At 35.6% G+C, this 12767-nt stretch overlaps 2 protein-coding genes across 2 annotated transcripts; one reads left to right on the forward strand and one right to left on the reverse strand.

Moving 5' to 3' along the window:
* The first annotated feature begins 1018 nt into the window (after window positions 1–1018).
* On the forward strand, window positions 1019–4689 carry LOC145035070 (protein PAT1 homolog 1-like). The gene is made up of 5 exons (XM_078983648.1): window positions 1019–1262; window positions 1880–2031; window positions 2113–2169; window positions 2301–2382; window positions 2461–4689. Exons 1-5 carry the CDS (start codon window positions 1208–1210, stop codon window positions 4353–4355), a joined length of 2241 nt encoding a protein of 746 aa, XP_078839774.1. The 5' UTR covers window positions 1019–1207; the 3' UTR covers window positions 4356–4689.
* Window positions 4690–6335: 1646 nt separating this feature from the next.
* On the reverse strand, window positions 6336–9639 carry LOC145035071 (Calcium-binding EF hand family protein). Its single transcript, XM_078983649.1, has 6 exons — window positions 8851–9639; window positions 8256–8358; window positions 8092–8157; window positions 7806–7979; window positions 7590–7686; window positions 6336–6695 (listed from the first exon to the last, which is right to left on the reverse strand). The coding sequence occupies exons 1-6, from the start codon at window positions 9437–9439 to the stop codon at window positions 6570–6572; spliced, it is 1155 nt and encodes a 384-aa protein (XP_078839775.1). The 5' UTR covers window positions 9440–9639; the 3' UTR covers window positions 6336–6569.
* Window positions 9640–12767: the final 3128 nt, after the last annotated feature.

Below are 12767 nucleotides of genomic sequence, written 5' to 3' on the forward strand. Positions count from 1 at the left end.
TAAACAAATGCCTCTTCTCTTTGAGAAGATATACGAAAATCATTAGTTTTTTTTCTTCAGAAGAACATAGAATTATTCTAGCAATTTGGTTTATAATTTTTGTGTCTAGATTCGTTAGTATCCTCTTGGATTATCCTATGCTGAATTTTTTGCAACCCAGACATATGGTAAAAATATAAGTTCGGAAAATATTCACACAACCCGAAAGATATCCAGATCTCCAACATAAACCCTACTTCCTCCTACAGTTCTTACAACTAGTAATGAATATAACCAAACCATACAACAAAAATTACGTCAAAAAAGTAAAATTTAATCTAATATTTATTTGTCTTTTGTGCTTTCGAGTTGGAGAGAAATAGAAAAAAAGTTAAACATTTTGTTCTTTTTTTTTCCAAATCCTTCCAAATCTGAAGGAAAATTAGGAGGAAAAATGATCATTTCATTTCCTTCCTTTAATGAAACTCATGAGTACCGATTTTTCTTGCTTTCCTCTCATTTCCATATATTTCTTTGGGAAAATGACACAAATGCCCTACAAACTTTTTAGGGTTTACCCGTTGAGTCCTTAAAGTTTTTGTCGGGCTTTATGGGTTCCTAAACTAGGATATAACATGGTCTTTTAATCTCAATCAAGATGTAATAACCGATTCAATGACCTTTTAGACCAAAAAACTCACATTGTGAAAAAAAAATAAGTTTGGGGATCAATACGAATTGAAAGTGAACCGACTTTAGAAGAAAATGAAAGTGTTTTTTTGCACGAATTGATCCCCAAACTTTTTTTTTTTTGATTTTATAGGGACACAATGTGAGTTTTTTTGGTTTAAAAGGTCACTGAACCGGCTATTACATGTTGACAGAGACTAATAGAGCAGGTCATATCCTAGTTTAGGAACTTATAAAACCCGATAAAAATTTTAAGGACTCAACGAATAAACCGTAAAAACTTGATAGGCATTTATGTTATTTTTCCTATTTCCCCTTAAGTTTTTAGATCCAATTTTGTATTATACAAGTAGCGGAAAGTGGTAACGCTACTTCCTTTTTAGCTTTGCGTAGTAGAAGAACGTCAACTCCAGACGCAATCACATGAGAACAATCTTTCTGGTGCTCGTTTTAGATGGTGGGATTCCTTCTTTTCTCTTCGATCCATTCCCTGTTTCTTCTCTCAAAACCCTAAATTTCCCTTCCCCAATTGCCGTGTATGGAGAGATCTGGTAGTAAAGACTTGAACAGCATCATTGGGGTTTCCTTATCAGGTAAACTGATATCCTTCCCTTTAGATAACCACGAATCTCGATCTTAGTCGGTTTTGATTTTATATATTGCCCGATTATTGATTGTTCATTGGGTTCGGTACTTGCCGTTTGACGGTGCTCAGTTTGATGTTGTTCCTTTGAATTACCTGTGTTTTTAAGCGATTTGTTTCTTTGAATTTGTGTTGTAAAAACATGAGATCTCGAATAACACTTGTGTTTGGGTACCAGAGGTTACTACCCTCTCAGTTCGTAGAAAGTTCACTTTGAATTTTAGATGTCAAATTGGTTGCGTTTTACTTTTAGATTTGTGATAAGTGTTGTGGTTGTAAATAATTTTTTTAATTTGTGTATGTAAGAGGAATTACAGTTAACAGATGTGGAGCTACAAAACTAGATACATCTATATCAGATGCAATTTTACAAATTTGACATGGATTTTAATCATGATATTGAGGGTGTGCGTATTCATATAACATAATTTAGCAACAGTTTATATGTGCATAAAGTGATTATTCCTTTGGATTTCATTGGGAAAAAATACATGTGTTCTGCAACTATTATCAAGACCTGTCTCATGGTTTTCTTCTGTACCTAATCCATTTTAACTTATAATGCAGATGACAAACGCTTTGATGCATCACAGTATGCTTTTTTTGGTCAAAATCTTTCAGAGAAGGCTGATTTCGGGTGTTTAGAGGTTGAAGAAGACGATGATAATCCTTTAAACGGACTAGGTGATGATGAATACCGTTTGTTTGATAGAGAAGAGGTATGCTTTTTAGGTTACAATATTTCCATTCATTTTGCACTTTCTGGTGTAATTTTCATTTTGTTCATTTTCTATTGACAGGAACCAGGGGTTGGTTCCTTATCAGATTTAGATGATCTGTCAACTACTTTTTCAAAGGTCAGCTTCCTTCCAACCACATATTTGCTTGTATTTTCTTTTTAGTTTGTGGTTTGACCCTTGAATTTCGTAATTTCTTGGGAACCAAGTAAATATGGTATGGAGTATCAAATATGAATTGTGTTTTGCAGTTAAACAGATCAGTTAGTGGACCTAGGCATCCTGGAGTTATTGGTGATCGAGGATCAGGATCGGGTTCTATTTCAAGGGAAAGTGAGTACACAACTATAAATTTATAATTATTTTTTTATGCATATTATTTCTACTGTTTATTAAGTAAACTAAATTCAGGTTCATCTGCCTCTGAATGGTTACAAGAAAGAGAATTACCCGAGTGGTTGGACCATCACATCTCCGACACTGAAACCCACCATGGGACCCGCAAATGGTCATCACAACCACATCTCTACTCAGATTCAAAGCCATTATACAGAGCTTCATCATACCCTCAAGAACAACACCAGTTCTTCAGCGAACCCGTTTTAGTCCCTCCTCCCACCCAAACCAATCTCTCCTCGCCACGTCAGCATTCCAATCTCTTAAACCTCTCATCCGCCATCACCAATCCCCACTTACCCTTAAACCTCTCCCGTTACAACCAGATAATCCCTCCCGGCCTTTCCCGATACGCTCAGGCCCAAGCCCAAAACAACTGGGCCAATACCAACCATATGTTACATGTGGATCATGCGGGCTTACTAAGCAACACGTTTCAACAGAAACTTCTTCATAACGGGTCGTTATCGACCCATTTTATACCCCCGGGTCAACACCTTATCGGCCCATTTTCCCCGCTCCAACTCTGCCCGGTTCCTTCACGCCCATTGCATCTGACTAAATACGAACCGAAAACCAAATCCACCCAAAAGAAACACTCCGGGCGTCTCTCCCGCCAGGGCTCCGATGGTAGTGGTAATCAGAAAAACGATAAATTCCGTGTACATTTCAAATCAAAATACATGACTTCTGAAGAGATTGAATCTGTTTTAAGAATGCAACATGCTGCAACTCACAGCAACGATCCGTATATAGACGATTACTATCACCAAGCCCGTATCGCGAAAATATCTTCCGACTCGAGTTCCAAGTCGAAATCCCGTTTCTGCCCTTCTCATCTCAAAGATTCGCCTTCTCGATCCTCGCGCAACAGTACAGAATCACATCATGTCAATATCGATTCTCATGGAAGGATTTCATTAACCTTCATCCGCCGCCCGCCGCCTCTCCTTGAAGTCGAACCACCACCGGGTTCCGGCGGTGGTTCCGATCAGAAATCTGATAAACCGTTAGAACAAGAACCGATGCTCGCAGCCCGAATCACAATCGAGGATTGTCTTTGTCTTCTTCTTGATGTAGACGACATCGATCGCCTCCTGCAATTTTCTCAAGATAATGGAGCTCAAACGAGGCAAAGAAGGCAGATTCTTCTAGAAGGGTTGGCTACATCGCTTCAGCTCGTTGACCCACTCGGGAAAACTAACAACTCAGTCGGGTTGACTTCCAAGGACGATATCGTCTTTTTACGATTAGTCTCTCTCCCTAAGGGCCGAAAACTGATATCGAGATACCTTCAACTTTTATCACCAAGCAGCGAGCTTGCACGGATAGTATGCATGGCCATATTCCGTCATTTACGCTTCCTATTTGGCGGTCTTCCTTCCGACACCGGAGCTCTGACCACCACCACCGCTTTAGTGAAAACAGTTTCCACATGTATCAGTGCGATGGATTTGAATTCTCTGAGCGCTTGTCTAGCGGCGGTTGTGTGTTCTTTAGAGCAGCCGCCACTTCGGCCGCTAGGGAGTCCAGCTGGAGATGGTGCTTCGGTGATTCTGAAAGCGGTTTTGGATCGGGCCACACATTTGTTAAGTAACCGTGGGGTGCAAAACCCGATGCTGTGGCAGGCTTCATTTGATGCGTTTTTCGGGCTGTTGACTAAGTATTGTTTGAGTAAGTATGATAGTTTAGTGCAAGCCATGTACACGCAAGTGCCGCCTAGCACGGAGGCGGCAAGGGCTATCGGGCGGGAGATGCCGGTGGAGCTTTTGCGGGCTAGTCTTCCACATACGGATAGTAATCAGAGGAAGATGTTGGTTGACTTTTCTCAGAGGTCAATGCAGGTTGCAGGGTTGACCGGTCATAGAGGGAGCGGTGGTCAAGTTGCTCCGGAATCAGTAAGAGGATGACTGATGTGTAATGAAAAGTGTTGTATGTGTGTTTTGTGGTGGTGGTGGATTTGATTTGAAATGGGAAGTGGTATGAGGTTTTTTTTCTTTCTTTTTATATATTTGTTCTGAAGGCAAGGGTAGTGTAGTGGTAAAATCTAAGTAAAGCAAAAGCAACTCTGACCAGTATGATGACTTCTGTGTATAGAGAGGTACACTGCTGGGAGTTGAAAAGGGAGGCACGTTTTTTTGGTGCGCTCTGGTTTTATTTCATTTCAATTCGTACATTTAAATTATGTAATGTTGGTGACTTGCACATTTGGATGTTTTAATTTGAATTCGTATTTACAGGTTCTCTTGTTTGTCTTTTGTTTGTTGATTGCTTTGGCTTTTCATAAGGGATATTGATATAAAAACCTTAAGTTTTTCAAAAAAAAAAAAAGGTTTTATCCTAATTTCACTTTTTGGTGATTTTTTTTTTTCCTTTTTACCTGTTATTGTAGGTTTAAATACTTTCAAAACCTCAAATGGTCGATTATTAATGTTGAAGGTGATGTAAATCTATAATTATTATCTCACATACTTGTCAAACCATTTCATCAGTGCAATATAATTAAGTTTCATATGATGCAAGACCTTTTTGTTTACACACCATGTTGTGGTGTGTATACGCTTCACCATCATCGTCTTCCACCCTCCTTCCACAGACAATCCGGTATACTCCCAACAGTGATTGTGATTGTGGTCGTGGTGGGTTTAACTTGCATGAGAGAAGAAGAAAATTCGTGGTGGATTGTGGTGGGCACACGAGAGGCCACAATCGTTGTTCCAAATTAGCATCATGAGAGGATCAAGGTGGTGTTCATGTGGCTCGTGACCAGCTAGACAACGATGAAGTTCATTGCATGTATATAAGATGGTCTAAATGTAATATTAGATGTCTTTTATGTTTGGTCCATACTAACCATCAATGACTATTTAGCCTTATATTTACACCAAAATATTTAATTAAACACATTTATCTAGTTTCTTGTTTTTAAACATATATAATATTTATAAAAAGGAAAAATATTTAACAATAATGTTAAATAAAATCAATATATTATAATGCACGAAAATTAAAATAGGTAGTATTAGATCTAGAGTCTATATTTCGTTTCATCTTGTATACAACATTTGATATGTTAAGATTTAATATTTAGTTTTGGAGACTAAAGCAAAACAAATTAGTTAGTTAGAATATGATATATCTTTGAAGGTTAAGTATAATTAGGGGTATGTAAAACTCAAATTAGTTTTTTTATTGGAACGGCTAACACATACCACCCACAGACTCACTAAACCTACTTCTAAGACGAGACTTAAACCCTCAACCATTTGGAGAATAACGCATTTCCACAACACATGATCCGAATGACGCATTTCCACAACACATGATCCCGTTGGGGCTACAACCCCTTAGTAAAAAAATTACTCAAATTAGTTAGTTAAAAAAATGATACATCTAATTACCGAACATTATTGATTAAATAAAGTTAATTGTAAAAAAAAAAAAAAAAAAAAAAACATTTAATAGAATAAAAATGGTTAGTATATATTTTTTTTTCTAGAATATCAAACACACCTAATCCTACTTCTAAATCTACACATTTATCCATCATTGGTTTCACACTGAGCCACTTAAGGAAGGAATATATTTCTAACACATATTGATACTGCTAGGCAAAGACCTAAAATAATTAACATTGCCAAATCTCAAATGAATATATATTTGAAGATTTATAATAGTTAATATAAACAATGCATTTCTAGTAATACTTAAATTCATCTAATTTTGTTTGTTTTTAAATCAATTTTCTAAAATTTATACTATAGTTAATTAATAATGTTTATGTTATAAAAAGCAGAAAAAATCAGACCAAACCAACCAGTGTTGACAGGTCCGGGGTTTGTAAACACTGCAACAAGTCACCCATAACTGTCATATGCTGTATATATAAATTAGCTTAAAAGACAATATATGATATTCCATAGAAAGAATTGTTTGGTATCCCTGAGGTCCAAAAACTGGAATCAAAATTAGGAAGAATGACAAGAAAAGAAATTGGTTTAATTTGAACCTAGTAGCTATTACATATCAAGAAGAGGAAGGAACATGGTGTCTAAACTATCCTGCAATCATCATAAATAAATATAAATAATGATACATAAAGCAGTCTGTTGTGTGATGTGATCTCAACGAAACTCATCGTGGTATTCATAATCTTCATCTTCATCCTCATTGAAGATGGCACTATAAAATACATACGGACTATCTATCATTTCTGTCAATGATAACCGCCCATCTTTATCTGTATCCGCCTGCAAAAACAACAAACACAGAGAAATTATCCAATTTCACATTTGCATTATCATGACATTTATCAAACTCATGTAGGCCCTAATGACTAAATGTATATTGCATCACACACAGACACGTAAAAGAGAAAGGAGATACCTGGTTCCTTCCTTTTTCCAATCTCGATCCTTTTACTGCTTTTCATCTATTTTAATTCTGTTTTTAGAATATAATTTGATGGTGTTGTTGAACGTTTTTCTTTCTTTTTATACTGCTATTGTGTTTTATATGATGTAGTAGTGACTTTTTGGATTTGGTTGACTTATGTAAGATGCTGATTCTAGTGTTGTTGATTTTGTTCAAACCAAATTTCATATTCAAATGTCTTGTTATTTTCATAATATGAATTGGATAGGTAATTTGTGTTGACTTGCTATCACTTGATCACGGATAGATGAAATTTAATAACATTAAATTGCTTTATTCAAGTTCTTATTTTCATGTAGTATTGATTTCAAGAGAAGCTTCAACTGTGAAATCATTTGAATGAGTGTGTGGTCTTGTTATCTCACTTAATTTTAATTTGAATAATGAGTCTGAGAGGTAATTGATAATTTTTGTTATTCGTTTCTACATCATTGGCTTAACTAACTAATTGCATTAGATGAATCATTGAACCATGAAAGTCAACTAAATCCAGTTTTTCCTCGTATTTCTTAAATTACTAATGCTTTTCTAGTTTTAGTATTATTTTGTTATATGGTTAAATCATAAACCCTCAATCAATTTGATCAAATCTGAAAGATCCCCTCAGTTTTCAGACAATGAAGCTGTCAATCAACATGATTATATCTACCAGATTACTACAACTTCAAGGCCAAACCTATAAAAAAAAAATCAAAATCAAACATGCTTACCTGTGATATAATATAATCTGCCTGCTGTTTGGCATAGTAACGCTCTGAAGGATGAAGCTTCCCAATGATAGGTAGCAGTTCCACATCAGACAAGTATCTACAACATCAAAAGTCAAAAGTCAAAACTCACCCTCATTAAAAATTTAAAACCAGTTGTATCCTTAAAGATATTAGCAACTCCCAAATCATTAAAAAAAGATATAGTTATAGATTTACCCGTCACCATCTTTGTCAAGCTGGGCAAAAAAGGTCTTTGCTGGGGACTCCAATGAATCACTGGATTCATGTGAAGAATTATGACCATCTTCATCATAGTTTCTTACAAGGTCAAATAGTCCATGGAAGAACTCTTTGAAGTTTACTTTCCCATCTTTGTCAGTATCTCGTTCCCTGAAGTCTTATATTGAATTAATATACATATATGACATATCATATATGTAGCAATCAAAAAGGAAACGAATTTACACAATTTATTGAAAATAAATACTAAATAGCATGCCACCTTACTTCCTCCTTGCACAGCCACTGAAGCAGTCTTGGATTTTGAGTGTCTGCAGGGTGCTGAAAGCTAAATATCACAAAAAAGAGTCAAATTTTAGGGGAAGAACAAGATGGAAGTTTTAAAAAGAAAACCAGATACAAAGTTTTGTGCTTTTAATAACTTACTCATTGAACTCGGTTATATTCAAGAAACCATCTCCATCAGCATCAGATGCATTGAAGTGCTCCTCTTTCCACCAGCCCATATCATATCCAAATGAGTTATTATCTAGTGAATTCATACCCACATTGAGATGTAAGGGGAATATCCAAATACAAAATGATAGTAGAAAGCACTCAAGTCAAGTCCATCAACCATAACTACATGCTGATTCTTCACAAATTCCAGAAATTGTGACTCTATTTGTTCAAATTGAATGAGCATATCATTGATAAAACTCAATAGGCACATGCTAAAACTTCTTTATAACAATTTCTCACTTAAAAAGGTCCATTTTTAATTTTAAAGATTCATATCTGGTACTCAGTCTTTCACCCAAATATGCATCTATGATAGACTCTTTATATGGTTAAAGGTAGCAATTGCAAAAATTTCCTACACTAACAAATCTTATCGTATGGAAGTCAGTAATAACTCATCGAAAAAAGGCAGCATCAAGATTCCAAACCTAATCTCACTGGCTACATGTAAACAGCTATAATGCAATCAATTGATGTGTCCGCTTAATTTATTAAGGAGCTGATTCATAAGATATATTACCTGAATCACGGACCCAACTGGGAGGCTGGTATTCAGCAAAAGAAACAAGGCTATCGTGGTTTTTGTCATGCAATTCCATCTCCCTCTGACTGCGATGAAGGACTTCCCTCTGAGATTGCTCAAGGTTCCATTCCGTTAGCTCGTGCTCAGTCACGAAGCCATCGGAAGGATCGACATCAATCCTGGGGAAAAGCAAAACTAATCGGTGGGTGATATTGAACTTATGTTCATCATTCAAGTAATCTTCAGCGTCAATGAAGTCCTCCCATTCCGGTTGTGATTCCATTCCCGGAGCATCATCTGCTTCAGGTTCGGTTTCTGCTTCATGATGATGGTCGCCAAAGAAGTGACTCTTCTCCCACAATTTGTCCTCTCTTTTGCGTTCAATGTCGGCTACCAAAGGGTCGAAGGAAACATGATGGTCCGTTGTGGTTGCGATGGTGGGGGTGAAAGAGAAGTTGGAGCGGAGCTTTAGTCGACGGTGGCGGCGATGGTTGTTCCGGTGATTGGATTTATTGGGGGAATGCGATATGAGAAGGAGGAGGAGCAAAGCTACCGTGATGTAGATGATGACCGAGAGTTTACCCATCTCATGGGCGGCGGCCTTGTCGGTGGCGATGGGTGGCGTGAGAGAGATTCTCAACCAATCACGCCGGACTGGAGATCTCAATCTCTCTCACTATTTTTGGGGTTTGGCAGTTGGAGACGAGGCGGACGATTTATTAATTCAAGAGAATGCCAAGATCGAAGAAGGAGAATCAAGATTTTCAACACTTTGGTAGATCTATTTCACAGATTTCGTGATTATATATAATACACAAAACAAGATGAGCTTTTTGACAAATTACGTGATTATGTTTTCCTTTAGGATAAACATTTTAATTAGAAATAACAAATTAGGTTCCACAAAAATAGTTAAAGATCACTAGAATAATCTAAAAAGTTGTAATTTTTGAATTTTAGGGGTGTTTGTTTAATCTTTTTGAAGCAATTTTAGACTTTATTTTTTACAAAAAGTTAAAATGGGATAAAAAAAAGATGTTTGGTAAATGTAAAAGATATTTTGAAATTAACTTTTTATAAAGAAGGATTTAATGCATTTGGAAAAGTCAAGTATCTTTGATTTTTTGGAACTTTTACAATTAAATAACTCATATACCCCCCAACTACCAACCTTAATCAATACCCGTGAAGTCTCTTCTCACGTTCTGCCCTTCTCGTTCTTTTCTTTCCTTCTCGTTCTTGTCCGCCCCAACTCGATCTTGTCGTTGTCGATCATCATCGACCTCCGGTCGCCGCCGATCATCCAGAGTTGTCGCCGATCGTCCACCAAGCCGACCAACGACCTCTCTGCAAATCTCCTTTCTCCCTCTCCGACCAGGTAAGTAAATTACTCCGATTTTGGTTTTGTTTTGGTCTTGATTTTCGATTTTGAATAGCAAGAAACTGTAAACCTTCGTTTTTACTTGCACTGTGTATGTTGATTTGTTCCTTAGATTTCGATTTTCCTAGCAGTATATGTGATTTGTTCCTTCAATTTGTGGATCGGTCCTGTTAAGAGTTTTTGTTGTTAACATTTTAATCCAACTGTGAAATTGATAATCTATTGAATAATTATTAGTGAAATTCATGAAATATGGATGATATTGATTAAAGTGATGAAATTTTTTGTTCATTGGGACCAATTTGTGTTGATAACAGGTACCCATTTGTGAAAATTATTCCAATTTCTTTATTATGGTTTGTGTTGTTTTCTTCTATTGTTCTAATTTTTCTGTTTTAACTAAACTATAGCTCATGAATCATATAAAAGATTGATTAGTAATTGTTTAAATTGACAAAATCATTTAGGAAGGTTAATAAAATTTGTTGGTTGTTTAAATGTTGAGATGAAATTCACAGATAATGGACAAAAACCTCACCACTGTTGTTGATTGTGAAACAACTTTAAAAATGAAAAAACCAAAATTCGGATGGGATAATCGTAGCTTCATGGCGTTTGTTGATTCATGTGTAACTAAGTAAGAAAAGGCAATAAAACCGGTACTCACTTAACTAAAGTTGGGTGGGAGAATATACAAAAACATATGAAGGACAAAATAGGTTATATTTTTGAAAAAAAAAAACAACTAACAAACAAATGGGAGAATATGAAAAAAGAGTGGAAGCTTTATGACCGATTAATGAGGCTTGAAACCGGTCTCGGTGGGACGAGAAGCCTAATAGATGCGTCGCTCGAATGGTGGGAGGAGAAAATAAAGGTATGATTTAATATTCTTTGTAATTATTTTAAGTTATGATTGCATATATATTGCATATAGATTGAGCATATTTGATTTATATTATCTTTTTGTCTTGCACGAGAATAAAGATTATGCAAAATTTAGGAACGCACATTTGAGCGTATTTGATGAGAAATATGCTCTTTTGTTTCGGGATTCCGTTGTCGTTGGAGATCAGACTATGACTCCATTACAGTTTCAAAACAATAGCAATCCGAACGGAGAAAATGTGGAGGGCAAAGGAGATAGTGATGATATAAATTTAGATGATGATGTTGAGCCGCTTTTTCCTAGTTTCCATGAAAGTAGTTCGACTAAGAAGAGAAGCTCTAAGCTTGCTTCCAACAACCGTTCAACCAAGAGTAAAAGTTCAGTTTTTGAAGAAAAAGTAGATGCTTTATTGGATGCCATATCAACAAAAAGCACACAAACTTATCCACAAAATAATCCTTCTCCAACAATAGCAGAATGCATGGCCATTGTTACCAAGTTTCCCGATTTTCATGAAGGGTCCAACGAATTTTCACAAGCATTGTTTGTGTTCACCAAAAAGCAAAACTGTGAAGCTTTTATGTTTCCAACGACTGACGAAGCCAAGATGGGGTTCCTTAAGTTACTTATGAAATAATGATTTAGCATTGTTTATGTTATGCTTTGACATTATGTTTTATGCTTTGACAATATGTATTATTTGTTTACAATGTTTTAACATTATGTGTTGTCCTTTGACATTATGTATTTGACATTTTATATTATGTGTTATTGTTTGTCTTTATGTTATGTGTTATTGTTTGACATATTTTTATTTGTATTACTATATGTGAAAATTTAGGTGGTCTATGTTTTTTTAAAGATTTTTGTTGGTTGCTATATATGAAAAAAATGGTTTTCGTAAATAGTGACGGTAAAAACTTTGTTGACTGCAAAAATCCGAAAAGGTTTATGTTTTTTAGAAAAAAATGTTGTGATATTTCCTGATTTTCAAAACTGAAAAAAACTTTTCTTTATGCCTTCAAAATTATGTTATCTTTGTTTGCGAAAAATCCTAATATATTAAAACATTTTGCGTACAAATATTGTTTCAAAATAACAAAACTCTAAGGATGTCATAATCAATACATAACATGAGTTATAGCTTAAAGACTTATCGATCCTGAATACTATTGCAGGTTGTCTCTTAATCACTCGACATCACAATCAAGTTCTAGCAGTCTTATGTCTGCTACTTGTGATACATATAATTTAAGTGGTCAGGTTTGAGGACTTGGTGAGAGACATATGTTTTCAATTCCACAATATTATTATAATAATAACTCATAAATAACCATGCTAACAAACGATATATCACACATCATAAATAACTATGACACTATACCACTTTTCATTAGTTACCCATCCCATCGGTTTTCACACTAATCCTACAACAATAACCCGTTCAGATCTAACTTGATGGATCATTGTAAGTTAACCAACTATATCAACATTTATATTTAGTACTCAACTTCTGCACGTATGGGAAATGGAAATTGTTGTGTATAACTTATACTCATGCTATGACGCTATTCAAGGAACTGAGATATCAACACTGCAGTGCATGGGTGTCATTGCACTTCACAATGGAAACATATAGTTCAA

This window comes from Lactuca saligna, chromosome 3 (assembly GCF_052625555.1).
Source record: "Lactuca saligna cultivar CGN05327 chromosome 3, ASM5262555v1, whole genome shotgun sequence".
In the NCBI taxonomy this organism is placed as follows: domain Eukaryota; kingdom Viridiplantae; phylum Streptophyta; class Magnoliopsida; order Asterales; family Asteraceae; genus Lactuca; species Lactuca saligna.

What these genes read in the sequence shown, in the direction of transcription:
- LOC145035070 (XM_078983648.1), top strand. Translation starts at nt 1,208, where the DNA reads ATGGAGAGATCTGGTAGTAAAGACTTGAACAGCATCATTGGGGTTTCC. An exon ending in GTTTGTTTGATAGAGAAGAG is followed by an intron (nt 2,032 to 2,112) that starts GTATGCTTTTTA and finishes TTCTATTGACAG; the next exon opens with GAACCAGGGGTTGGTTCCTT. An exon ending in GGGTTCTATTTCAAGGGAAA is followed by an intron (nt 2,383 to 2,460) that starts GTGAGTACACAA and finishes AACTAAATTCAG; the next exon opens with GTTCATCTGCCTCTGAATGG.
- LOC145035071 (XM_078983649.1), bottom strand. Translation starts at nt 9,439, where the DNA reads ATGGGTAAACTCTCGGTCATCATCTACATCACGGTAGCTTTGCTCCTC. An exon ending in AATATAACCGAGTTCAATGA is followed by an intron (nt 8,158 to 8,255) that starts GTAAGTTATTAA and finishes TGTGATATTTAG; the next exon opens with CTTTCAGCACCCTGCAGACA. An exon ending in CAGATTATATTATATCACAG is followed by an intron (nt 6,696 to 7,589) that starts GTAAGCATGTTT and finishes TTGTTTTTGCAG; the next exon opens with GCGGATACAGATAAAGATGG.